The 27270-nt window shown below is 37.6% G+C and overlaps 1 protein-coding gene across 3 annotated transcripts in view; it reads left to right on the top strand.

The window, feature by feature from the left end:
* SLC4A4 (solute carrier family 4 member 4) overlaps nt 1-27270 on the top strand; it is a 410477-nt gene that overhangs the window by 371323 nt on the left and 11884 nt on the right. For 2 of the 3 annotated variants that reach the window (XM_004383322.1, XM_004383321.1), the window contains exons 19-22: nt 12111-12289; nt 13434-13506; nt 21794-21862; nt 24715-24888. In XM_004383322.1, the coding sequence (XP_004383379.1) occupies nt 12111-12289; nt 13434-13506; nt 21794-21862; nt 24715-24888 (495 nt within the window). The remainder of the gene's footprint in view (nt 1-12110; nt 12290-13433; nt 13507-21793; nt 21863-24714; nt 24889-27270) is intronic. The other variant, XM_004383323.2, reaches the window with a different exon arrangement.

Genomic DNA, 27270 nt, shown 5'->3' with positions numbered 1-27270 from the left:
CTGCTAGAGATTTCTAAATCTCTCTTTATGTAAGTCTAGAAAGAGAAAGCTATAGATATTGATTGATTTTAAGGAACTAGCTCATGTGATTGTAGGGGCTGGCACGTCCAAAATCCATAAGCCAGATATTATGGAAACTCTGGCAATGTTACAGTCTTGAGACCGTATCTTTCTCCGCTTGAAAACCGCAGGTTTTGCTCTTTAGGCTTCAAATGAATAGATGAGACCCTTCCCCCTTTACTTAGGGTTAACTGATAGTAAATATTAATCACATCTACAAAATACCTTCATAGCAACATCTAGACTAGTGTTTAGTTAAACAACTAGTACCATAGCCTAGCCAAGCTGACACATTAAATTAACCATCACAGCTAATATTTTTAGGATTATCTATAAATTTTCCGTTTTCTTTGGTCATTTTTTTCTTATTTGCATTTTCAAATCTTCCTTTTTGGAATATTTTCCTTTAAACTGGATTATTCTCCTTAAATAATACTTACCTATTAGCTTCTTCACTTTTACACATTTAGTGCCCGTATAGAAAATCGTAAGATTGTTATGTCCCCTCCCTTGCTCCTAGACTGTTTGTGGGCCAAGGTGACTGGCCCTTGAACCTCGTAACTCATCTGCTGCCCTTTGGTTGGCAAAGCTCTGCTTTTGAAATTTTTCCCTTGAGGTCTCTGGATGGTAAATGCTCGCATTTAAAATAAAATTGTTGTAAAAATATACATAACACAACATTTGCCAATTCAACATTTTTCACATGTACAATTCAGTGATGCCAATTAGATCAATGTCTTTGTTTCACCCTTATTCTTGATAGGTAGTTTCTTGGACATATAATTTTAGTTTGAGAGCTGTTTTCTTTCAGCACTTGGAAGCTGTTTTTCCATTGTTTCTGACTTCCGTTGTTGCTTTTTAAAAATGAATTGTCAGTATAATTGTTATACCTTTGTAAGTAATCTGTCTTTTCTGTTTAAGTGCTTTTGTGACCTTCTTTCTTGTCTTTATTTTGGAGTTTCACTACAATTTTTATAGGCATGGATTTATTTTTATTACATATTGGATTTATTGGGCTTTCTGAAGCTGAATATTAGTGTCTTTTTCAATTATGGGAATTTTTAATTCTTTAGCTTTTTAAATTTCTTGTATACCTTTCTGGAATCCCAAGTAGAAATTTCTTGTACCTTTCCATGTGTACTCTATGCATTCTAGCCTGTTTTTTTTTTATTTTTTATTTTTATGTTTTATTTTTATTAATATTTCCTATCCCTTAGTCTTTGTTATATATTGAGTTATTTATATTTATCTCTTTGCTAATATGTTTAGAATTCTTTTTAGAATCTTAAAATATGTTGTTTCTATTTCATTACCAAACTGATCCATTGAATTTTTTTACTTCAATTTTTATGCTTTTTACTTTTAGAAGTTTTTTGTTTGCTTATTTTTTTCCCATGGGTCAATTTTGATAGTCCCTGACTTCTTTATTATTCTTTTATTCCCTCTTTATTATTTTATATATCTGCTATTTTTGTGGATCTGATTGTGAATTTTGTTTTCTTCGCTGACTCTTACTCCTGGTATCTTTAGTGATTTATTTTTAATTGCAAGCTAATATTCCTATGAAAATTTTGAAGTTTAAATTTGGAATTTAAAAATACAGTCTTCCAGAGAAGACTTAATATGTTTCTGGGAGGTATCTGAAAATCCTACCAACCCAGGAGCACTTTATATTTATTTATTCCTGTAAAAAAGTATTTATTGTGGGAAGTTTCAGGGATACACAAAAGTAGGCAAACTGATATATTAATTCCAGCTTCAAACTCAGTACCTAGCTTCAACAATTAGGAACTCATGGCCAGTCTTGTTTCAGCTATACCTCATCCTCTTTCTTTCTTGTAATACCTTGAAGTAAGTCCTAGACAGTGTTCCATTTTGTCCATAAATTTTAGAGAGTATGTATTACTAAAGATAGTCTCTTTTTAAAAACATGACCACAATACCATTTCTCTTTCTGATTATGACTCAGATAAGTTGGTGTCAAGTGCTTTATGTTCATTCTCACTAATTCTGACTTCTGTTGCCTCAGTTCTGCTCCTATTACTTTCTATTGAGTTGTCTAATTCTGAAATTTTATTATTATATTTTGGATTTCTGTTTGCTGTCTCTCTGTGGATTCTTACAGCCTGTTAAATTTGTCTTTATGCTCTTGAATAACCTTCTTAAGTTACTCTGTTGCTTTGTCTGTGTGTTCCTTGGCTTGTTCTTCATTTTGAATGCTCTCCTTCCTGATTTCTTGAAGAGTTCTGTATATTAGTCTTTTGAATTCTATCTCTGGTAATTCCAAGAAGTTCTCTTCCTCTGGAAAGTTTTTTTATTCTTTGTTTAGGTGGCTTGCTGAAGCTGTCATGGTCTTCCTCTTTAGGTGATTTGATATTGACTATTGTCTCTGAGCCATCAATAAGTTATTATATTTATTTTATGTTTGCTTACTGTGTCCTAGCTTCTTGTTTTGTTTTGATATGCCCAGATAGGTTGGTCATGTGAACTAGCTTGATTATTGGCATCTTTGAAGCTTTCACATCTTGTCTCCATGTGGCTAGAGCTGTTACTAGGTATGTGAGACCAAGAATTCGTTTACTTTTCTTGTGTGGATTCAGTTCAGGTGTCCAGGTCATCGGTCACTAAGTGTATAGTGCAGGCCCTCACCTACAGTCCTAGACGGGCAGGGGTGATTGGAGTAGGCACAGGTATCTGGCTGCAGTAGGGGGTCATGTGCTGATTAAGGCAGGGGTCTCACTGCTGCCTCTGAGTGTCTGGGTGGAAGGCGTGTCTCTGTTCCCTAGAGCGCATAGGTAGGTGGGTTTTACAGCTAGACTATGGGCCCCCAAAGCTGTTGTCTGTAAGACTGGGAGACACCACTTATTCTTGGACCTCTGTTGTGTCGGCCTTGTTGGAGTGGGTGGAGCCACCAGTCCTCAGGCCCCTGATGTGGGTAGATGAGGACCCTGCTTAACGGGCAGGGCAGTGTCAAATGTCACGAATCTGCCACTCCCCCATAGTAGATACAGATGAAAATAGGCTTCAGGTAAACACCCTGTTGTACTGTGCTAATGAGGGCCTATGCTGTTTGAAATAGGCGGACACAGGTCTACAAAGGGGTGAAAGGCATTCATAGTCTGTGGAACCCTTATACCTGTGCGTAAGCAAAGGGGCTGTGCCTGCCCTGGGTTCCCAGCCTAGGGAAGCTGGCAGATTATTTTTTCCTGTTTGTTCATTTGTTCCCTGTCCAAAGCCAGGAGAATAGCTCAGGGCATATGATAGGTCCTATTTCCGGCCCAGGGAGCTCAGCTATCTCTGAAGCCAGACCAGACCCAAAGCACAGCTGGAAGGGAGCAGGTAAATGAGAGAGAGGTATTTCCCAAAAGGAGGTTTTTTTTTTTTTTTTTTTTTAAATCTGTGCAGTAGGTTAGATGCTTGTACTTATCTTTCACCTATTGAACACCATTTCTCTCTGGTTCTGGAGGTTTGAGCCGACTCTCCACCGCTTGGTCTCTCCCGACATGGAAAATGCATCCCGAGCGCCACTGCTTGCCTCACCACTTGAGCCAGCCGATCTAGCCTGCAGGGTGGTGGTTCCCACTGGGTCAGGTCTGGCAACTCCTCGCTGCTTCTGAACCATCTCTTCCTCTCTCTGATGCTCAGTCTCATTCCTCAACTTTGTCTTTGATGTTCAGGGCTCCTAGATTGTCATATATAATCGATTCACTTGCTTTTTTGGGTCTTTGTTTTAAGAGGGACCACCGGAAGCGTCTAACTACTCCACCATCTTGGCCCCGCCTCCCTTTTTCTTTCTTTTTGTTTTTTTGAAAGACTAATTCATAGATGGTGTTGTGGTCTTCCACCTGGAGGCCAGGACCATGTTAAACTACATTTTTGGCTTGGAATTTTTCAAACCACAGAGGTAATGTGAATTTCAGCCTCAAATTCACTTGATTATAAGTATATGGTTAGGAATACTCTTGGAGATTCTTTTTTCTTGACGTTGTATCCAGTGGCAAGGCCAAGACTGGCACGGCCACTATCTTTCTCTGAAGGGTATTTTTTTTCTAGTTGACCAACTGAGTATGCTGTGTTTAGAGTATTCTTGTTTTATTTTAGAAAGTGTCTCCTATCTAGTCGCCCTCACCCATAGCTTTAAGGTCCCTGGAGTTCAGATGGTAATTATAATCCATACCTTATGACCCCAAGAATTGGCAGTTTCCATGGCACGCCCAGGCTCTAGGGCTTACTGACCCTGTGGATAAACACTTTCTTGTTGCCATTATTTTTTGCCTCTAATTGTTCCCTTTACTTTCCTGCAGATAAGCTGTGGTTTGTAAAAGATGGTTTTTCTATTTTGTCTAGCATTTTTAGATTTTATATACTGGGAGGGGTATCTGTTGATCTGGCTTACCAGGATACTGGAAGTGGATGTTGCCTAATCTGTTTTTATTCTGGGGAAAAAAAAGGAAACAAATTCTTAGTTTTGATTTATGTTTGGCCATATTTGCTATGTATCTTTGGAGGTAAATGGCTACTCTTTTTTGCTCATTTTTTTATTGATAAAATTCAGAATTTAGAAAACTTAGAATCAATAGAAAATAGAATTTTTTATCATCAATATCCCATAGAAAACATTAGAAAAACCAAGTATATTAGTATTTACCTCTTAAAATAAGAGTTGAGTATATAAAAAAGAATTTTCCTCACATTTGGATTGCTTATTTAAAATCATTCCTTTGAATAAGGTTAGTTACAGAATATGTCCCTGTCTTTTGTCCCAAATCTGATGATACCAGTGGACATTTCATCATGAATAAAAGGCTTTTCACTCTGGAAATTGTTTTGTTCACAGTTTATTACAAAAGGAGAGCTAGTGAATGTGGAAATTGGAGATTCTGTCTAAAATTGTAAAGGGTCCTGACTACTATGAAATTGATTTAAAAGAGGAACCTGTAACAGAGAGATGGAGGCATTGTGATATTAAATGCAGCATGTTTGGGGGTGGCATTTGCTTTGGCACTGTGTCAGGTGGTTCTGGCTGGCTGACTGTTCTGATTGGGATGGAATCCACCTTTCCACTCTGCTAAACAGCCCTGTATTGATGTAGGAAAGCCAAGGCACTTGGCTTTTTTTGGCCATCATTTTGGTTAGCTCTGTCCCACATTATCCCTGCAGAGCACTCAAAAGCAAACTAGATTCAGTGTGGTCATGACTTCTCCAAGGTCATTCCCTGAGTCATTGGCAGAGGCAGGAAGAGAGCTTGAGCTTCTGACCACAAAGCTGGGGCACTTCATGAAAGGAAGAGGATTTTTAGGGTATTATATATTGGGTGTGGGAGGGAGGCAGAGTTTAGGAGAGGTATCTAGAAATAGGTATTAGGTGTTGTGGCAGCCGGTTTTCTCTTATATCCTCTATGGTAAAATTCTTAATTTGTGTTTCCTTAGATAACTCCAAAATCCCTGCCTTGCTTTGTCTTTATTTTTCCTTTCTATTCCTACTCTCACAGGAGCACTGGTGGTGCAGTGGTTAAGTGCTCAGCTGCTAACCAAAAGGTCAGCGATTCGAACCCACCAGCCGCTGCATGGGAGAAAGATGTGGCAGTCTGCATCTGTAAAGATTTACAGCCTTGGAAACCTTTTTATGGGGTGGTTCTACTCTGTCTCTTAGGATCACTATGAGTGGTGTATTGTGTACAGTAACAGTGGATTTTAGGTTTTTTTCCTACTCTCATAACCCTTTGTTTAATATCTAGGCTATTCTAATGGTTTAGCCATGTGTTAATAACTAAGCTTCCTTGCTTCCCTCTAAAAGCAATATTTTTTAAAAAACACTTTTCTTATATGCCAGTCTTTTATTTCTAAACCTTCATTGACCAACCTTTGCCTCTTGAACATCAGTGTCCTTAGCCTGGGATTTAAAGGTCTTTGTGATATGTCCACAACCTAAATTTAATTTAAAATGGTTCTCTACACATACTAGCCAATTCTCTAATCGCATGAACTGTTGGTTTCTCTTTAGATCTGGCTATTTCTTCTGCTAGTTTATTCAGCTAGAAAGTTCTTCTCCCCATTCCTTAGTAATTACCACTTATCAAAATCCTCCCCATCCTTCAACACCCTACAAATATGAAAACTTTTCAGTGTAGCCTTCACCCATAATGTAATTTATATTGCTCTTCTTTTCGCTTTTAGAGTACATTTTATATTACTCTGTGGCACTGGTCCATGATGTTTTGCATAGTACTTGTTTGGTAGAATAACCTCGTCCCTTTTCCTTGGCCAAAATGTTTTCAAGGCAAGGACAATGTTTTATTCCTCTTTCAATCTCTCATGTGGTCCATCACAATGATTTCTATAAGGTAGACACAATAAATACACATTGAAGAATTTTATCATATTTGGCTGCATGATGGTCAGAGTTGTTGTATTGTACGAGATGGTTGATAACTGACAAACATGCAAAGCCACCTTCAGTTCTTATAGTGAGTGCTTATATTATTCAAAGCCCTGTTTAGACGTCATCACTACAGGAAGTTTTTGTGGGCTCACTCTAGACATAGCTAAACTCTTCATCCTCTGAACTTTTTTGGTATCTTTTTCAAACCTCTTTGAATCTCTATTTAGAGTTCATTATAATTTGTGTACAGTGTGAGTCCTCTCATCTGATTGTGAACCCCTTAGTGGGAGGTACTATGTCATGGTTTTCAGTGTCCCCATAAATCAGCATATTGTCTGGCTCATGGTGCATTCCTAGGATGAATGTTTATTCTGCGTCTATGCATGTATGTGTACCGTTCTTGATCCCTTCTTTGTTATCATTTATGTACCAGATATAAATTTCAGACTTCTAGGCTAGCCTTTTTGTTTCATAGACTTTGATTACTGTGGATTTATTCCTAAATGATTTTGTTCTTTATTAGCAAAGCATATACAATTTCCAGAGGAAGCTTCACTTCCTGTCCTTGTACTTAAAATAATCTCCAGTTACAGACAATAGAACATGCTTTGGGTTTATATTCATGAAGGTAGGACTTTGTTAAACTTTAAAGGACATGCTTAACCTCTTGAGCATTTATAGCCTCTGGGTGGTGCAAACCGTTAATGTGTTTGGCTACTAACCAAGTTTGATGGTTTGAGTCCACCCAGAGGCACGTCGGAAGAAAAGCCTGGCCATCTATTTCTGAAAAAATCAGTCATTGAAAACCCTATGGAGCACAGTTCTACTCTGACACACATGGGGTCACCATGAGTCAGAATCAACTCTATAGCAACTGGTTGGCCATGTATGGAACAATTAGGTTAGATGTTGAAGCTAAAAATCATTCTAAGTTATCGTCCCTGCCCTGAAGGAATTTTGAGGATTTTCTCTAGTCATCCTCTACCCCTATTGCCACTCTGGTTGGGATGGACCTTGCCTTACTTTGGGCCTTATACATTGCACGTACATTAAATTATTCGTTTTCATATCTGGCTTCACCTAATAACCTGTGAACTCCTTAAAGGCAGGTGTTCTGTCTTACATATTGTTGTATTCAACACAGAGCCTAGCACAGAATAGGTGTTCACTAAATGTTTATTAAAATATAGCTTTCCAAGCAAAGATCTGAACACGTGCAAAGGTCCCATTGTGGGCCTTTCTTGATGTATTGAGGAAGATAGCAGGTCAGTGTGGCTGGAACATAGGGGAATTAGTGATTGAAAATCAGGTCATAGGTGGCAGACTAGATCGCATAGAATGGGTTTCTCAACCTCAGCATTACTGACATTTTGGGCTGGGGAAGTTTTTTGTTGTGTGAGGCTGTCCTGTGTATTGTAGGATGTTTAGCAACATCCCTTGCCTCTACCCACTAGATACCAGTAACATCCTTACCCCCAAGTAGTGACAACCCAAAATGTCTCCAGACTGCCAAACAGTCCCAGTAAGAAAAACTAATGTAGAACCTTATAAATGATAGCATAGCGTTTGGGTTTTTTTCTAAGTGAAACAGGAAGCCACTGGAGGGTTTGGAGCAGGCAAGTACCATGAAGAAGGGACTTCTGTGACGAGAGCAGCATTGAGGACCGAGGGCTGCTGGGTTGGTGTGAAGGAAGAAGGGGAATTTGAGCTGGGCCTTGAAGGGCGAGGATAGATTTAAACAAATGTCATGGAGTAGAAACAGAATGCCAGTTTGTAGAGTGGCATATATGATAGCCGAGGAGTCAGGATGTACATGGCACATTTAGGGAATGGTAAAAGTTTCAGGAAATCATCAGAGACCTCCATCACAGGACCAGATCCAGGAGCCTCGCATGGTCAATGAGGCTCTTCATGATTTGCCTTAGCCTGCTTGGTCTCTCAGTGATCTCCACTACTGCTGATGGGCCCATAGTTGCATCTTAAACACCATCCTGACAGAAATAAGAATGAATGGGAGAAGTACAAGAGTGGAGACAGGTGGGAGGAACAGTCAGTAAGCTGCCGCATACTCCAGGTGAGAAATTAGGGGAACCTGAAAAAGGCAGTGGCAATGGGGAGGAAGGGTAAGGAATAGATAAAAGATTTCACATGTTACTTTTGAGAAATGGCTGTTTTCTGTGTTTCTTGCTTCTGTGTTATTTCTGTAAAAAAGTGCCAATTTTTGAATATTATTTATATTCCATCCAAACCTAGGCATTCAAATATTTTTAGCTAAAAGAGACATATTAGAAGGAGCTTGTTGTTACATATATAGATTGTTTTGCAAGAACATCTTTTCTGAAATAACCCTTTGGGTTCTGGGATCTTTATGGCAATGGTTGGGGCACCATAAATTTGGGGGCATAGTTTTTACCATTCTGTTAACAAATATGACTCTTGTGTTTACTGTATGTAGCACATGTTATTAACATTGTAAACCTTGCACACTGAAATTTGGTAAAATACATTTATTTCTTTCCCATTTCAGACTCAATCTCTTTAAAATTCCTCACACTTGCCCATTGTCTTTCCTTAATGCTGCCACTTCAGTTTAACTGCATCTTGTCAAGCTTGGATTATTGTAGTGTTCTCATGTCTGTCCTCTCTGTCTGCAGTTTTGCCTACTTCCAATATATACTGCAGAAACCAACAAAGCTATCCTTCTAAATAGAAATCTGATTATATCACTTGCCTGCTTAAAATCCTTCAATGGCTTCCCATTGCTTTAACATAAAACATTCCAAAGCCTTTAGCATAAAAGACATGAAGTTATTACTTCTATAGCCTTATTTCTTACATCTGCCATGTCCTGCCATGTACCAAGTCTATTTCATCTTTTCAAAATAGCAGCTTTTTTGCCTAACTTTTCCTCTTGCCTCCCCATACCTCATCTTCCAGCTACCTATGGCTCACATTTTAGGACTCAGCTTACATTCTGTGTTCTATGCAAACCATCTCTGATTTTGGGATGAGTTGGGTACCCCTTCTGGGTGCTTCTGTGGCACCCTGAGCTCTCCTCTATTGTAGATCTTTAACTCTATGGTATTGTGAATGCCTGTTGATTTGTCTGGCTGCGCCAGTACACTGTAAGCCATTTGAGGGCAAGGACTGTGCCTTATCTGTCATTTTATTTCCAGGGCCTAGCATAGTGACATTGAATGAAATGAAGTAGCATTTGTTCTTTTATCCAACAAACATTTGTGTAGCGTGTCCACTCTGTGACAGGCCCTGTGCCAGGTGCTGGGGTTTCAGTGGTGAACAAAAACACACGTAGTCCCTGTGCTCAGTGGAGCTTCTGGTCCAAGAGGGAGAGACATTAATCAAATAATCACACAAAATATGGCACTGCAATGATGGCTGGTGCTGTGAAGGAGAGGAGTTGGTGATTTTTAAGTATCGGTAAGGGAGGGCTTGACCTAGTACAGGAGGTACAGGAAGTCCTCTGAGGCAGAGGAGTTTACACTGAGCTCTAAAGCTTAAGTAAGAATTAGCTGAATCAATTGGCATGACACATGCACAGGCAGAAGATGACAATCATCTTGTCATCTTCACTGCTACCATTCTGTTCAAGCTATTCTGGTTCAAACCACCACAGTCTGTTGGGTAGATTATTGCAACAGCCTCCCTACTGGTCTTAGTGTTCCTGACCTCCTCCAATCTGCTCTTAAAACAGCGGCCAGAGTGTTTAGAACATAACATGGCACTCCTCCATTTAAAACCCTCCAGTGGCTTCCCGTTGCACTCAGTGTAAAAGCCTAAGTTGTAATAGTTTTTAGTACTTATTACTATTTAAGATATCATACAGGGAAACCTATGAGAGCAAGATCTTGATGAGACTGCCTTGTTTTTCTGGGTCTCTCAAGTTTTCTTCTTTTGACAGGGTACAGCCTTACCATTTTTCTATCACTTGTGTTAGTAGAAAATATTTGAGTTTTCCTTCTCTGACAGGGTTCTGCCTTACACAGGTTCCAGCTTTTGCAGGTTTTACTGTATATTTCACTTATTTAAGCTGCTTATTGTTGTCTCCCTCAGTAGAATGGAAACTCCATGAGGGCAGGAATTTTTGTCTGTTTTTATTCACGGATGTGGATATTCATTGAATGTCACAGAATCACAGAATATGTGATATTCACAAAGTATCACTAGCACCTAGAACTGTGCCTTTACCAAGTTGACAGTATTTGTTGAAAGAATGAATAACTGAGACCTCAGATACATCATGATATTCACCTCATTTGTCACTTTGAAGAAGTTTATTTCAGCTCATCCCTACCTTTGCCCTTCTTTCCCCTCCTGTCTCCTACTTCCAATTCAAACCATTATGCTTTCCTGAAAGGAACTGGCTTTATGAATATATATTAACCTACTTGTCTTCCAAGCAGATTTCATTCTCAGCCAAGCCTGCACTAAGTAAATATATGCTTTGCTTTCTTGTGTCATCTATCCTTCCCTGTGATGAGTTCTCTGAGAACATGATTAGACCCATGTGTGCAAGCCAGGGGTGAAGTCTTGGCATTTCACTGAGAGGAGAGCAGTGTTCTGACAGTAACAGGATCTGAATGATAACAATCACTGGGTTTCTAGTGTAAATCACATTCTCAGTTTTTGAAGCCAACCTCTCCGTTCCCTTGGATTGGTCGTATTCCTGCTCTTGGTAATGCTGCTTCCATGCTGTGAAAATGGGCTGCTCTATTTTCACAGGCTCCATAGGGGTATTAAGCATTTGCTTTCTTCATAAATAGAGCAGAGAAATATAACCATAGAATAACATTGTGGACTGGTTTAACAATATTTGCTTAGTGAGTAAAGGAGCTAGACCTTTTGTTACATTGTCTGCTCTTCCAGTCAGTAAATGTTACTGTGACCATTGAGCAATGTTTGAAATCAGTCTATTCTGATTAAGGGTGTGTTAATTACCTTAATGGTAATGTTTAATAAATTGTTAAATAATTATTTTCATATATTAAGAAAGGTAAGAAATGATCTTCCACATACATTCTCAAGATTGCTTTCAGATCTTTAGAGTGCATATACTGAATACCGTCTAGGTGAACAGCATCGTGTTAAACACTGTTAGGCAGAGAAGGATGCTTACCTGCTTATGCTGATAACATAAGGTGCTTATGTTCACCACCACCACCAATAACATGACTGTTACTCCCACCAGTTACTGAGTCCTTCTATGTAATAACCACTGCCATTTAAGCTTCTATAAGATGCTTTACCTCTGTTACTTCATTGAATCATCCCAAAAACTCTTCAAGGTAGGCATATATCTCCGTTGTTCAGATTACAAAACTGAATGCAGACAGGTTAATTATCAATAAACGATAAGTGAAGCTGTGACTTACATTTCAGTTTAACAATCTTTCAAAGGTATAGTAAAGGAGATGGCATGTGGCAGCTAGCTGTACGTGTCATTGCTGGGGTGGGGGTGAGGAGAACAAAATGAAGAAGATAAGTTCCCCTCAAGGAGCTTATATTCTAGTCGATATTTTCATCAGGCAAAGTGAGTATTCCACCAGAACAATTGTTAGTTTCTTTTGGTAATCTTAGTTCTCACCTGGAAGCAGTACTGGATGGCAAATATGAGGATTTTCTCCACATGATTTGGTTGTGTCTTTCTACAGAAAGGAGCTGGGTATCACCTGGATCTCTTTTGGGTAGCCATCCTCATGGTGGTGTGCTCCTTCATGGCTCTTCCGTGGTATGTAGCTGCTACTGTCATCTCTATTGCTCACATTGACAGTTTGAAGATGGAGACAGAGACTTCTGCACCTGGAGAACAACCGAAGTTTTTAGGAGTGAGGTAAGTTAAGTCAGAAGAAAAAGGCTCTACAAACATATTGTGCACACATATGTGTTAATCATAAGGGCATGGGCAAATTTGGAGGAAAATGGGCTGGTGATGATTAATTTATTCCTAAACTTTCTGTTCTAGGAAGGGCTAAATTTTTATCAGAAAGATAGTCTTCAATAATTTTTTAGTTCCCTTTTGCTTATGATATTTAAATTTCCTTTGATTAGTAAAAGGCTAAATGAAGCAACATAAAACCACAAGCAGGTTGTTTCTTTTCTGCAACATGCAGGTCATTTGGGTGCTGTGGCACTTCTCTATCACGATAGTATAGAGAGGCCAAACCCTTTACATTTCAGCTCTTTTGAGATTCCATAAACCTCTTAAGTGTACTTGTGGTTTTTCAAGATTCTAATATAGGAAAGGATTTATTATTTTTATTTTCTGTCCCCATAAGCACAGAGAAACTTTGACACCCTCCCCTGCCGCCCACTGTTAAATTTGGGTAGCCATGAACTGCAGTGGTACAAGACCTTTATACTCTATTGAGCACTTTTGCAGCAAACTCTGCTCCTAAGTGTTTCTGAGTGGATAGTTCACAACGACAGAACCATCATTTCCCATGCCACAACAGTGGGTGATTCTTTCTTGGGGGTTAGAGGAGAAGGTGTTGGATGGGAATCATATTTGCTAAAAAGTACTCTTGTTGTTGTAGATTTGGAAATTAGACTGATAGGATTTATTGCATTCATGAAATTTCCGTGAGCTGTTTGTTAATTAGCATGTGGGACAATGTAATATCTATCTCCTGTGAAAGAAAGTGTAATTACCCAACAAGAACAGGTTGTTTGAAAATTAAGGGCTTCAAAGAGGATAGTAACTGATGGACTAAGAGCAAGTGATTTTTCTTCTTGCTTCTAAAAGGAGGAAAGGATTTAGCACTTTCAACTTTTCAACAATTCAAATCACATATTGCAATTAAAAAAAAAACTTTATGGTTATGTTGAGTTATATGCTGTCCTCAAGGTATTTTTATTTAAATACCTTTGGTGTTTTAGCTAAACATTGACTGGGTCAATGTATAGTCTTTTGAAGGTGAAGAGATAACATGTTTATGAAAATGAGGTAGATTGGTAATTTTTTGATTTGGTTTCAGGGAACAAAGAGTCACTGGAACCCTTGTGTTTATTCTGACTGGTCTGTCAGTCTTTATGGCTCCCATCTTGAAGGTAAATATGTGAAATACTCACCTCTTCCTCCTTCTCAGAACACTGACAGATAATTGGACATGTGAAGATTAAAATTCCTTCTGAAATATTTGCAAGATTATCATAAGAGTTCTATAACACACTGAGAACGGGGTCAGGTAAAACGAGGACTTTTAAAGAAAAAAGCTTTTATCTTGACGTCCTTTTCACTTCTTCACCCTTTGCCTTATTATTATTATTAATTTTTGCAGTTATTAGGTTGAACCATATGAAATTACTCGTATTCAAACTTTTTGACTTGTGAAAACGGCAATTTCATATAATTCAATCTAATATTATTTCAGAATGATCTTCTTCCTCCTTGCATTTTCTGCTTTCCTATTCTCCCTACATTCCTTCTTTACGTTGCCCTACATTTGCTCTTAACCCTGCCCCCCATTAGTCTCTTAGATAACATGAGTGATTCAGGATGATCATTTTGGATATTTTCTCCTGTTCTTAATTATTGCTGTGTTTCCATTTTCTTTGAATCAGAAGGCCTAGTAGTCCACAAAGGGAGATTAAAATTACTGGTACATAATTAGAAAACTTTAGAGGTAAACTTTTGAAGAAGAAAAATTATATAGTAGGTTATTTAAAAAGTTAGAGTCTCTCTCTATGTATATATATTTACTCAGTGGTTGATCTATGGGGTAAATAATGGCCTAGGTAGGTAAAATACAAACTATATGTGAAAGCGTGTTTTGAAACAAAAGTAGACCTAAATAAGGGAGTTAGTATCACCTGTGCATGAAATTTCCAGTTCTCTTTTGTGATGCAAGCGTTCTATTCTTTTTCTATTGTATGAACAATATCAATTACTGATAATTTGTATCTATACGTTGTACCACAGTAGAAAGCACAAAAATCACCTATAGATCTAAGAGTCATAAACAACCACTGTTAACAATATCCTTCCAGATTTTTCCTGAAAATTTTTATTTGTAAACAATTTTAATTTTTAAGGTTTTAATTTTAAAAATGTTTTATTTAAATTAATTTTTATTTAATTATACAGGTAATGGAGCAATACATTCTCATACAGATCAAAGTTCAAATAATACAGAAGCACAAATAGTAAAATGCAAAAGTCCTCTATTTCTCTTATATAAGCACATTTACATTTCAATTGCCAATCAGATGAATTTGAGGAAAGTGCCACTGTAATTCCTTAATTTACAGCTAAGAGTAATTTTGCCTTCAGGGTATTTAGACCAATGCATACATTATGCACAGAATAATTGATTAACAGTTAAAAGACTGAATTCTTCTTCTTCTGTCCTTGGTTTCCACAATGTCAATTAATTGGTCTACTTTCTGACTGGAATCATGGAGGAATATGTATCTTATGTGACACATGGTGAAGTAAGATTAAAAATAACCTTAAAACATTGTTTAAACACCTTAAGATTAAAAACAACCTTACACAGTTGTTTCTGTTTACAAAGCAAAAACAAAAAAAAAGTTGCCCTCAAGTCAATTCCGACTTTGGCAACTCAGTGTATGTCAGGATAAAACTGTGTTCCACTGGGTTTTCAGTGGCTGATTTCTTGGAAGTAGATTACCAGCGTTTTATTCTGATTGCCTCTGGGTGAGCTCGAACCTCCAACCTTTTGGTTAACAGCTGAGCTCATTAACCATTTGCATTACCCAGGGACTCCCTGGTTACCACCACCACCAGTTGCTGTCAAGTCAGCTCTCACTCATGGTAACCCCATGTGTATCAGGGTAGAACCGTGGTCTGTCGGATTTTCAGTGGCTGATATTTCAGAAATAGATCACCAGGGCTTTCTTCCTTGGTGGTTCTGGGTAGATGCGAACCTCTAGTCTTTTCAGAGGACCTTAAAGGAATACAGATCTTACACTTTACTAGGACAGAGGGAAGTCTGTCACCACTTTTGCCAGCGCAAAACAAATTGTGTAGTAGGTCTGAAATTTTAGTGAGTTTTTCAGCACAGGATCCACTTCCAAAATGTTTTGTGTTCCTTGGTCACCCCAGAGATACCAGTACATAAGCTGCTGGAAAAGTACCAGTTGGAGCTTTACCACATAGGCAGCTTGACCTCAACTGGAGAGAGAACTATGAGAGACTTCATTGGAGACTGTTATAACCCCATGATGTAGGAGGCTCTGGGTTCCCTAAAGGTGGGTTAGCATGGCCCAACTGAAAAGTTTCTTTTATGGGGTCTCCTAGTGCTTATCCACTCATGAGGTATAAATGGACAGAAGTCTTTCCATCAGTTCAAATTTACTCATTACCCCCACCCATTTTTCCTAATAGATTTTTTTTCATTAGTACAATGTAAAATCTGAATTCAGAAAAGTCAGATGTTTTTAAAAGTTCTTTATTTTTTTAGTTACAGCAAATTGGCTTTAATCCTGGAGAATCTGTCAGCTGAATAATCATGTATGACTCCAGAGGGACACAGAGAACAGATACTGTATAAATTGCTATTTTTAGGAAGAGATGCAAGACTCACATTTTCAACAACGCCTCTTCCTAACTATTTTCTCACCCTGCACCCAAATATGGTTGCAGAGGAGGTAAAGCTGAAAGCCTTTTTGTTCTTTACAATGATTCCCTTCACCCTTTATACGCAAAGCACTTTAGTAGATACAGTAGATTAGAATATAGAGAAAGGAGAGAGATTTAAGGATCAATAAGCATGGGCTTGCTTTTCCTTTGACATTCGTTAAGTAATTCATGCTTTGGGTCAGTCAGCTGCTAGTGTCCATATTTGTGGTTATTTCCACTTGGCAACTTTGGGTCAACCCAAAGAGACATTGTAAATGTTAGTGAAAAAGGCAGTCCAGCAAACATTTTTGTTTGCCCAAAATGTAGGAAATGAAATTGTTTTGTTAATATAGTTTCCAACGTATTGTGGAAAACCTAGATTTAAAAACTATTCCGATTCCTTACTTCAGTAAGTAGAGTTAATCTTTAGGAATCACATCTTCTGATAAAGTCAGCTAATTTCAGATCATGCACAGTTGCCCTTCTTACCATTGAAGTTTAGGGCACTCAGCACATAACTGTTGTTAGCTCATTTGAAAAGTCAATACAGGAGAGAGCAGACATTAAGGGTACAGTATAACTAAAACCTAAGTTATGACTAAGTCAAAGGCAAGATTAACAATTAACCTCAAAATTCACACAGAAAGTGGTGCCAGGGGTCACATTGGAGAAGGAAAACTTTTTTCCCCTCTACGATGTGACTATGCATTATTTAAAGAAGCTGGTGACAACTTCAGAGAGTGTTTTTTCTTAAGAGTCTGCCTTTGAAAGGAGATCAAATGAATGGATCAAGAGAAATGTGTGACTTTTACTTTTTAAAATGAAATGTCTCAACACTTTTCCTGCCCGACCCCCTGAATCCTTTACAAGTTAGTGGCCTCAGATGATTCTTAGTAATTTCTTCCACGCATTAAGCACTGTAGGTAGTTGTTCCCCATGCCCACTTATGCAAGCTTACTTTGAACCTGAAGTTAGTGACCTCTGTTTTGATCTCTTTGCTGAAATCTTTTTATGTGGAAGAACGTAAGGAATTATAGTGTTCTAGCTCTAAATTCTCAGGGATACCTCTTTACCTTAGCTAGCCACAGTCATACTTGCCTCAAAGCACTGCATCTAACTGCTGATTCAGTTAAGAATTGTTGAAAGCAAGCATAACTGACTTCCCAGGCTGGTTAAATAGCTTAGACTGTGTTTTTGCTATGGAAATAATGCCTGTTAAGCTAGTGCTCTGTATGAATTGGGAGAAGGAATAGAGGAGACTAAAAAGCAGGTAAAAGAGGAGACTAAAAAGCAGGTGAAAGATGAGAGGCAGTTCCTTGTGCTTAGTCTTTCCCTTCTTCCGGCAAACCTAAAGAAATGAAGACCAAGTGAAGTTCACTTCTACTTCTGTTACCTTTGCTTGAATTAGCTTATGTTTAACATGAGGAGTGGCCAAAACTTATCTTTAAGATTTGTTTAGTATTCTAAAATGTAGAGAATAGCGTTTAATTTGTGTTTGGCAAACGTTTTTTGAACTCCTACAGTCTTCCAGACACTCTGCTCACTAACAGGAATACAGAGAGAAATGATGGTAACGATAATGGTGATGATCATGATTGTAATCCCATTGCTGTTGAGTCGATTCTGACTCATAGCGACCCAACAGGACAGAGAAGAACTTCCCATAGGGTTTCCAAAGCTGTAAATCTTTATGGAAGCGACTACCACATCTTTCTCCTGCGGAACGGCTGGTGGGTTTAAACTGCTGACCTTTTGGTTAGCAACCAAGTGCTTAACCACTGTACCACCAGGGCTCCTCTGATTGTAATAGTAGCTACCATTTATTAAGCTTGGCACTGGACTAAGGATTCTGCACAGATTTTTTAGTCTCAACAACACCTATGAAAAAAGTACTGGTAATTATCTCCACTTTGCAGGTGACAAAAACTATGAATAACTTGCCAGGTCACAAAGTTCTTCAATGGTAGAGACAAGATTTGAGCTCAGGTATTTCTAGCTCCAAAGCCTGATCTCATAGCTATTGTGGTTTGAGTAGAACACTACTTGCCCTTAAAGAACTCAGTCTCTTTCATTTCCCATGAGATGAAGTTCTCTCTTATGTGGAGAGAAATAAGGCATTTTCATAAACCCCTCATCATACCGCACTCTGTAGTTTCTTGAAGGTCTGGGGACCAAACTGCAAGTTAGCAGCTTCCAAAAGAACAGCCGCATTAATGTAACTGTACCGTAGCCTTGGTGACATAGCGGTTAAGAGCTCAGCTGCTAATCAAAAGGTTGGCAGTTTGAATCCGCCAACCGCTCCTTGAAAATTCTATGGGGAAGTTCTACTCTGTCCTATAGGGTCGCTGTGAGTTGGAATCGGTTTGACGACAACAGGTTTTGGTACCATAGGCAAGAAAAAAATGTACTTATCGATCATTAGGATATTATTTTAATGACATATTTCTAAATATAGTTGTTTTAACTGAAGGGCAATATAATAGAGATTAAATAAAATCAGGGCTTTGAGTCTGACCTTCCTAAGCATCCTTCCGGCCAATACCCCTGCCACTCTCCACACCCACCATGGGAGAACCAAAGAGAATTGTATTCAGGAGTTGTACGTTTCTCGACTTGCCAGTGAATGTCCTAGGGATGATGATGACATCAACACCACATTTGTCATTTATCCAGCACCTATTATAAGTCAGGCCCTAAACTAGATGTTTTGTGTTATTTAATCTTTATTATAACCATTTTATGGATGAGAATACTAAAGCTCAGAGAAGTAAATAACTTGCTGAGAGTTACACAACTGGCGAAGCCAGAATTTGAAGCCAGGTCTTTGTGACGCCTGTGCCCATGCTCTTAATCAGGATGCATTCTGGGTTCTGTGTATGCACACACACACACACGCACACGCACACACGCACACACACACACACACACACACACACACAGAGTCCACTATTCAGCTGGGAGGTCTCACACCTGTACTAAATTCTGTGCTGTTGACTCTACAATCTACCCTGTTGATTAAATTTACCCTTTCACATGCTTTCCTAATGGAAGCATCTAATACCATCAGCAAATCAAAAGGAATAATAAGTGAAAAAGTGAAACTACATTCACCAGAATTTGAAAAATTTGGTGACATGGTCTGAATATGTTAAATTTTACTTTGACTTCATCTCAATTTCATTATTCTGTCTGGTTGTAGAATTACTTACTTACTTTTATCACTTTTAATACTTACTAAATGCTAAATGCATTGCAATATTTATGCTTTTTGGCTTTCTGGGTATGACTGGTTATTTTTATAATTTTCTTTGCATAATTTTAATCATTTGGCAATTCTTGATGTGCTTATAAATTTGATTTTTATGTCTTAATTTTTCCTATCTTGCTTTTCAAAAATTTCTAACTATTACTGTATATATTATACCAGTCTAACTTAAAAAGGGGTCACATTTTTTTAAACACATTCTTATTTACCTTCCTTTCAGAAATTTCTATTGCAGTCATAATGGATATTGAAGAATTGACCTTATGATATGAATCATAAACCAAATACAACCAAAAAAACAATTCCTCTAACCCAGTAGTTCTGTCAAGTTTCACCAAGATTTCCAAGCTAGAAAGTTTTTATTGAGATGCTGCACTATTGTAAAGAAGGTGGCGAATTTCATGAGATACTTTTATCACATTGAAATTGGCCAAAAAATAAGTTACTAGCCTTCCTTGTATGCACTATTTATTTTAAACCAAAGGGGATTTTTTTTTTTTTTAAAGAAACCATGTCTTCCTATCTACAGCTATATCCCCTGCCACAGCCCATGCCACTCTGGGTTAATGATACTTCATGGTTTTATTTTGTGGTAGATTTTGTGATATCTGTAATCATAAGTCCAGAAAGAACGGACCTAGGCAACAAGGCACAGTTCATCTTTACTTTTGTGTTAGGATCATATTAGAGAAAAGATTTAACTAAGCTTAGGTGAGGGGTGAGAATGTGGCTGGGAATTATCTCTGTGATTACTTCAAGTTAGAAAAATGCTTTAGTCAGATTGAAAAGTAACTACTGCAAGAATTCTAACTAGTTTCCGTAACCTATGCTTCTCTTTTCCCCTTCCACCTTTCTTTCCTTCCAAAGAATTAGAAATGAACTGACAGTAAAGATGTCATCATATATAGAGGAAAAATTGAAGTGCCCTTGCCTGCAAATGTTGAAAAAATGAATCAAAGCTTTTAAATGTTCTTTTGTTATTTTTGTTTTTTGGTACATTGATAGAGGCATTGTAAAGAATGAAAACATGCACAGCCTAAAGGAAATAAAAGCATGTGTCAGAACTCAAGTGCCCAGAACGTGATGTGTTCACCTCTTTGTGGTGATTGTTGGGTATTACAGCACAAATGCTTCCCCACCACCAGTACCATTCCTCCCACCCTCTTAAACATTCTACGTAATTTATTTTTTCCAGAGTTCAAGATCAAGTTAGCTACATTAAAATTGTTAACCTTTATTAGAAGAAACATTTGGAGTTTTATATAAATAACCCTCTTTATTCCTTATAAATTTAACCATTTTTATACCTAACCAAGTACAAGTAGAATCAGTCATGGCACATTGTGGAATGTCCAGTTCTACAGTTGTGGCCAAATGTCTCAGATACAGAAATTTTTTAGAGAATCACAAGGAGGGGCTGATAGGAATTGTGCTTCAGTTAATACAAATGGTAACACTTTTAAAATTACATTAAAGCCATACTGTATTTTCTGGCTACAATTCCTTTAGGTGAATTTGTTAAGATTTGACTTCTTGACTTGTGATTTTAGTATTTTAGCTTTGAAAACTCCTGAAATTATTTGAAATTCTCTTCAGTAAGCAACATTGAGTACGTTTTGTTGTCCAGATAGAAGACTTCCCAGAAACATAATCCTTCTTGATTTGCTTAGCTTCTTCAGTACCAGGGACATTTGACAAATCAAGGAAAATTTGCAAACATCACATTGTAATTACTCATCATTAAAGCATTTTGTAGTAATGTAAAGACTTTTTGTAAATTAATGCATTAATATGTATTAATTCAATTTTAAAAGATCTGTATTAATCTATGTATGTAATTAATTGCTTTCAGATGTTCAGGGGTCCTTTCAAGCTGTGCTGTCTTAGTCCTCTTAATATTACTGAGAGGAAGAAAGGGGGCAGTTGTTTGATGTTTATTTTATTGAAAGAGGCTTTTATATACCAAGCTGACAGACCATTTGATGAAGATTGTTAAGGAAAAAATCAAGACTATTGTGAAAAGTACCTTGGTCTCAAGAATGAGACAGCCCTCTACCTCCACCTCACAGTCCGTGCAAGCATCTGGTTTACATAGCCTTTCCTTTTAAGGCGAGAGGGAAACAACCTTTTCTCCCCCATTAATTAAAAAATATATATAAAATTCATGTGTGCTTATTGTTAAAAGGGGCTCTGGTGGTGCAGTGGTAAAGAGCTCAGCTGCTAACCTAAAGGTTGGCAGTTCGAATCCACCAGCTGCTCCTTGGAAATTCTGTGGGGCAGGTCTGCTCTGTCCTATAGGATCGTTATGAGTTGGAATCCACTCAACAGCAATGGGTGTTTTTTTTTTTTTTCCCTGATATTTATATGCTATCTTTTAGCTCCAGATTTAGCCTTTATTTAAGCTAATCCTCATTACTGTTATTGTTGGCTGGGTTTTTTTTTTTTTTCCAGTTTTTTCTAATTTTTTTTTCCCTTTTTTCCCTTCCTAGTTTATTCCCATGCCTGTACTCTATGGTGTGTTCCTGTATATGGGGGTTGCATCTCTTAATGGTGTGCAGGTGAGTTTTTCCTAGCATTCTAAGTATAGTAGTATTCTTCTAGAAGTAGGAATAGTCCAGTAATTGATCTTTGAAGAAAAATGCTAATAATCAGCTACTGATTTTTAAAATATATTTATTTTCTACGTTCTCCACCATTTACTAGCTTTTCATTTTTGATATAATCAACAAAGTTAGCCTGTTATCATACATACAAAGTCTTGAGATAGGCTGTTAAAGGTTGTTTGACCAGGAAAGTGAGAAATATAGGATTTTCTTTTTTCTTTTGGCTCAAGAAAGAAATCTAACCCTTTCAGTGTGCTCTTTAAGATACCATTTATCCATTTGCCATAACCCTACACTGAGAATAGGCTATTCTTATTTGATTTGCTTCTCACATGGCTTTGATCAATGATTGAAAGTTTTGCACCAATATAAGAATAAAGTCAGTGTGCTTTATGTGTTGTTTTTGTCGAAAGTTTTAGCTATTCATTTTGAAACTGACTCCCCTTTTAAAAATCATTAGGGAAAACTTTGTAAGGGTTTTTTTTTTAACTGAGGTTTAATTTAATTGGCACCAGGAAATGAGAAGTACTTCTGCTGCTTTCTGGCACCTTGTTAATTGTAGCCTTATTTAGCACTTAGTAATGTTTTAATAGGAAAAGACTGCATGTTCTGTGAATATTGTAAGAATTTATTTGAACCCCTTAAAAATAATCCTTGCTTTCATTTATTGAATTTAAATTAATTTGGTTTTAGAGTTAGATGGAGCTCAGCAAGTGGCCAGACCCACCAAAAGAGAAAAGGCTATTTTATTTTTCCCTGTTTAGGTCCATTTAGTAGAGTTCTTCATCATTTGGATCTTTGTTACAATATACAAGCCGATTCTTCATATTTTGGGTTAAAAGAATGTGAATGTGGGTTTATCTGTGCCCATGAAACTTTTGGGGAGTATAAATTTGGGGAAAAAATATTTTCTTTTTACCTGGTATTGTAAATATTCATTATTATTCCGTAAATAGAAAAAATATTCCATAAATGGAAAAATATAAAACAAAAATGACACTCAAGGTAATAGTTCTTCTTGTTGTTTGGCCTTAATAAGTCTGTCTAGATAAGAAGTTTGATTGTACGTGTTCAGCGTGCCTTATCAATGGTTAGTGCTCCGTATGTGTTTACTAAATTAAATAGAAGAAAAAAAATTAACCATTTCATAATGATGGGGAAAAAAACATTGCCAAAGGAACAGCTAGTGAATTTCTTAAATTCTGCAGTGCCGTTGCCCCTATTGCTTCTTCTTTTTTCCTACCTTTCTCTTGATTCTCCCTCTTTTAGATCATTTTGACAAGATTTGATTAGCGAGAAAATTTGTAACCCAGTCTTTATAAATGGGAAGGCCCCCACCGGTTAACCCTTGCACAATCTGTGAGATAAACAGTTGCCCACCCGCTTTTTCTGTGTTTTTTTTTAATTGGGAAGCCGCTTAACCACTGGCAATGCATGTTGCCTCAAGACAGGTGCCTTTATGACTGTTTGAAACCGAAAAAATGGGTGTGTGCAGCTGCAAAGTACTGTTTCTACAGGGTATTGTATGAGGTGTGTACATTTTTGGTAGGAAAATAGAAAGTTTTCATGTGGGAACACATATTTCCCGGTGGACTCCGGTGGAACTCTGATTTTTTGGGTTCAAATTGTAGGACAATGTATTGTCCCACTGACTCCTGAGGGTAGGCTTCTGAAAGGGGGCAAGAAAGAATTCCATACTACCTACCAAAAATTCAGGCACACTCAGTGGTTCAGCATGCTTCCATTAATGAAAACACATGGTATCAACAAACATTCAAAGCAGAAAATAATAAGGTCTTGAAAGGGTTAAAAATAGCACTGGAGGAAGAAAGAAAACACTTTAGATAGGACAGTCCCTCCAGAGAAGATTGTCTATGATAGTCTAGTTCACTTTTATACTTCTTCAGTCCTTCTGGAAAGAGAGACATTATCTCAAAGTTCCTAATAGATTCCTGCCTTATAACATAATTATTCAATTCAACAGCTATTTACTGAGCCTCTGCCATCTGAAAGACCCTATGATAGGTTCTTAATTATCATCTGCTTCATCATCATCAGTGCAACTCAGTAGTTATTCTTTGAAGCACAGTGCTTGGCACATAGGTGCTCGACAGTCATGTTAATGCTTATCTTTACATGACATTGTGGTAGTCTCTCTGGATTTAAATATATAGTTGTTTACACTCTGCAACTCACTGTAACATTCACGACTTTTCACTGAAGAGAAATGCTAATACATTGTTGAATTTAGTAGTTATGTCATAGATAAATAAGGTGAAGTGCATGAAAATATCAGTGTATTCCCATTTTCAAGTTGGGTGTTTCTTTTATATCCTTGAAATGTCCCTGAAATGTTTCTGATGTATAGGATCATCTCCTCTTTCAGATAAGACAACTGAGACAGTAAAATGCATGAGTTAGAGGGCTTCATTCAGTGTGTCATTACTAAAATTGGCACAAGAGCCTCTCTCCTGAGACTCAGATAATAAAAATAAAAACTAAGAGATGAACATTTAGAATTTATATTTTGTCTTATTACTTATTTCTTTGATGGCTACTTTATCTCCTTTGTCTGCATAACATCCTTGTGAAGTAATAACAAAAGTTAGAAGACTTGTCCTATGTCTCACAATGACTGCTAGATTAAATTTCTGCATTCTCTGACCAGTGTTTTGTCCCCTGAAAAGGACTCTGCTTGCCTCAATTATAGAGTATAAATCACTAGTGGTTAATTAGGTTTAGTGGAAGTGAGTGTGTACCAGGTCCAGGAGTAATGCGCTTATACTCTCTTCCCCTTCCCTTCGTAGTTCATGGATCGTCTGAAGCTGCTTTTGATGCCCCTGAAGCATCAGCCTGACTTTATCTACCTACGTCATGTTCCCCTGCGCAGAGTCCACCTGTTCACTTTCCTGCAGGTGTTGTGTCTGGTGCTGCTCTGGATCCTCAAGTCTACTGTGGCTGCTATCATTTTTCCAGTCATGGTAGGGATCACTTTAATTGAACCTACCTATGAAGTCATACAGATATCATATGCTTATTGTGATATTGAAGGCACACGTATCTTTAATTGCGGTTCCAATTTTTCCCACCTTGACCTGACCCACTATGATCATTTGTAATATAAAGTTCCCATGTCTGTGGTAGTCTAGGTAGTACCTTCGAGTCAGATTCTTCTGAGTTCAGTTTCTACCTGTGGTTCATGCCGATCAGTGAGCCTCCCTGAGCTGCCATTTCCTCATCATTTAATGGGAATGGCATTGTGATTGTTGTTCTGAGACTCATCGATCATGAATATAAGATGTCTAGCACAATGCCAGAATAAGACAGACTAGGAAGAAGGACCTGGCGGTCTATTTCTGAAAAAATTCTGCCAGTGAAAGCATTGTCTGTTATAGTGCAGAAGATGAGCCCCTCAGGTTGGAAGGCAGTCAAATATGACTGGGGAAGAGCTACTTCCTCAAAGTAGAGTCAACCTTAATGATGTGGATGGACTCAAGCTTTCAAGACTTTCATTTGCTGATGTGGCTTGACTCAAAATGAGAAGAAACAGCTGCAAACATGTATTAATAATCGAAATGTGGAATGTATGAAGTACGAATCTAGGAAAATTGGAAGTCATCAAAAATGAAGTGGAACACATAAAGGTCAATATCCTAAGCATTAGTGAACTGAAATGGACTGGTATTGGTTGTTTTGAATGAGACAATCATATGGTCTCCTATTGAAAAAGAATGGTGTTGTACTTATCATCAAAAGAACATTTCTGGATATATCCTAAGTACAGTGCTATCAGTGATAATACCCATACACCAACAAGGAAGACCAGTTAATGTATCTATTATTCAAATTTAGGCACCAACCACTTATGACAAAGATGAAGAAATTGAAATTTTTACCAACTTCTGCAGTTTGAAGTTGATTAAACATGCAATCAAGATGCATTGATAATTACTGGTGATTGGAATGCAAAAGTTGGAAACAAAGAAGGATCAGTAGTTGGAAAATATGGCCTTGGTGCTTGGTGAATAGAAATGACACAGAGATTGCAGGATAGAATTTTGCAAGCTCATTGACTTAATCATTGCAAATACGTTTTTTCAGCAACGTAAACAGTGACTATATACGTGAACTTCACAAGATGGAAAACACCGGAATCAAATTGACTACATCTGTGGAAAGGGACGATGTAAAAGTTCAATATCATAAGTTAGAACAAGGCCAGGGGCTGACTGCTGAACAGACCATCAATTGCTCATATGCAAATTTAAGTTGAAGCTGAAAAAAATTAAAATAAGCCCACAAGAGCCAACATACCACCTTGAGTGTATATCACCTGTATTTAGAGATCACTTCAAGAACAGATTTGATGCATTGAACATTTGTGACTGTAGGCCAGACAAGTTTTGGGATGACATCAAGGACATCATACATGAAGAAAGCAAAAGGTCATTAAAAAGACAGAAAAGAAAGAAAAAACCAAAATGGATATCAGAAGACTCTGAAACTTGCTCTTGAACTTAGAGTAGCTAAAGTGAGTGGAAGAAAGATGAAGTAAAAGAGCTGAACAGAAGATTTCAAAGGGTTGCTCCAGAAGACAAAATATTATAATGAAATGTTAAAAGACCTTGAGTTAGAAAACCAAAAGGAAAGAACACACTTAGCATTCCTCAAACTGAAAGAACTGAAGAAAAAATTCAAGTCTCGAGTTGTAACATTGAAGGATTCTATGGGGAAAATATTGAACGATGTAGGAAACATCAAAAGAAGATGGAAGGAGTACACAGAGTCACTGTACCAAAAAGAATTGGTTGACCTTCAGTCATTTCAGGAAGTAGCATATGATCAAGAATCAGTGATATTGAAGGAAGAAGCCCAGGCTGCACTGAAGGCATTGGCAAAAAATAAGGCTCCATGAATTGACGGAATACCAATTGAGATGTTTAAGCAAACGGATGCAGCGCCTAAGGTGCTCACTTGCCTATGCCAAGAAATTTAGAAGACAGCTATCTGGCCAACCGACTGAAAGAGATCCATATTTGTGCCCATTCCAAAGAAAGATGATCCAACAGAATACAGAAATTATTGAACAATGTCATTAATATCACATGCAAGTAAAATTTTCCTGAAAATAATTCAAAAACAGTTGCAGCAGTACATCAACAGGGAACTGCTAGAAATTCGAGTAGGATTCAGAAGAGGATATAGAACTAGGGATATCATTGCTGATGTCAGATGGATCTTGGCTGAAAGCAGAGAATACCAGAAAGATGTTTGCCTATGTTTTATTGACTATACAGAGGCATTCGACAGTGTGGATTGTAACAAATTATGGATAGCATTGCAAAGAATAGAAATTCCAGAAC

This window comes from Trichechus manatus, unplaced genomic scaffold, assembly GCF_000243295.1.
Source record: "Trichechus manatus latirostris isolate Lorelei unplaced genomic scaffold, TriManLat1.0 scaffold00108, whole genome shotgun sequence".
Classification (NCBI taxonomy): domain Eukaryota; kingdom Metazoa; phylum Chordata; class Mammalia; order Sirenia; family Trichechidae; genus Trichechus; species Trichechus manatus.
This window is presented reverse-complemented; position numbering and strand designations above follow the sequence as displayed.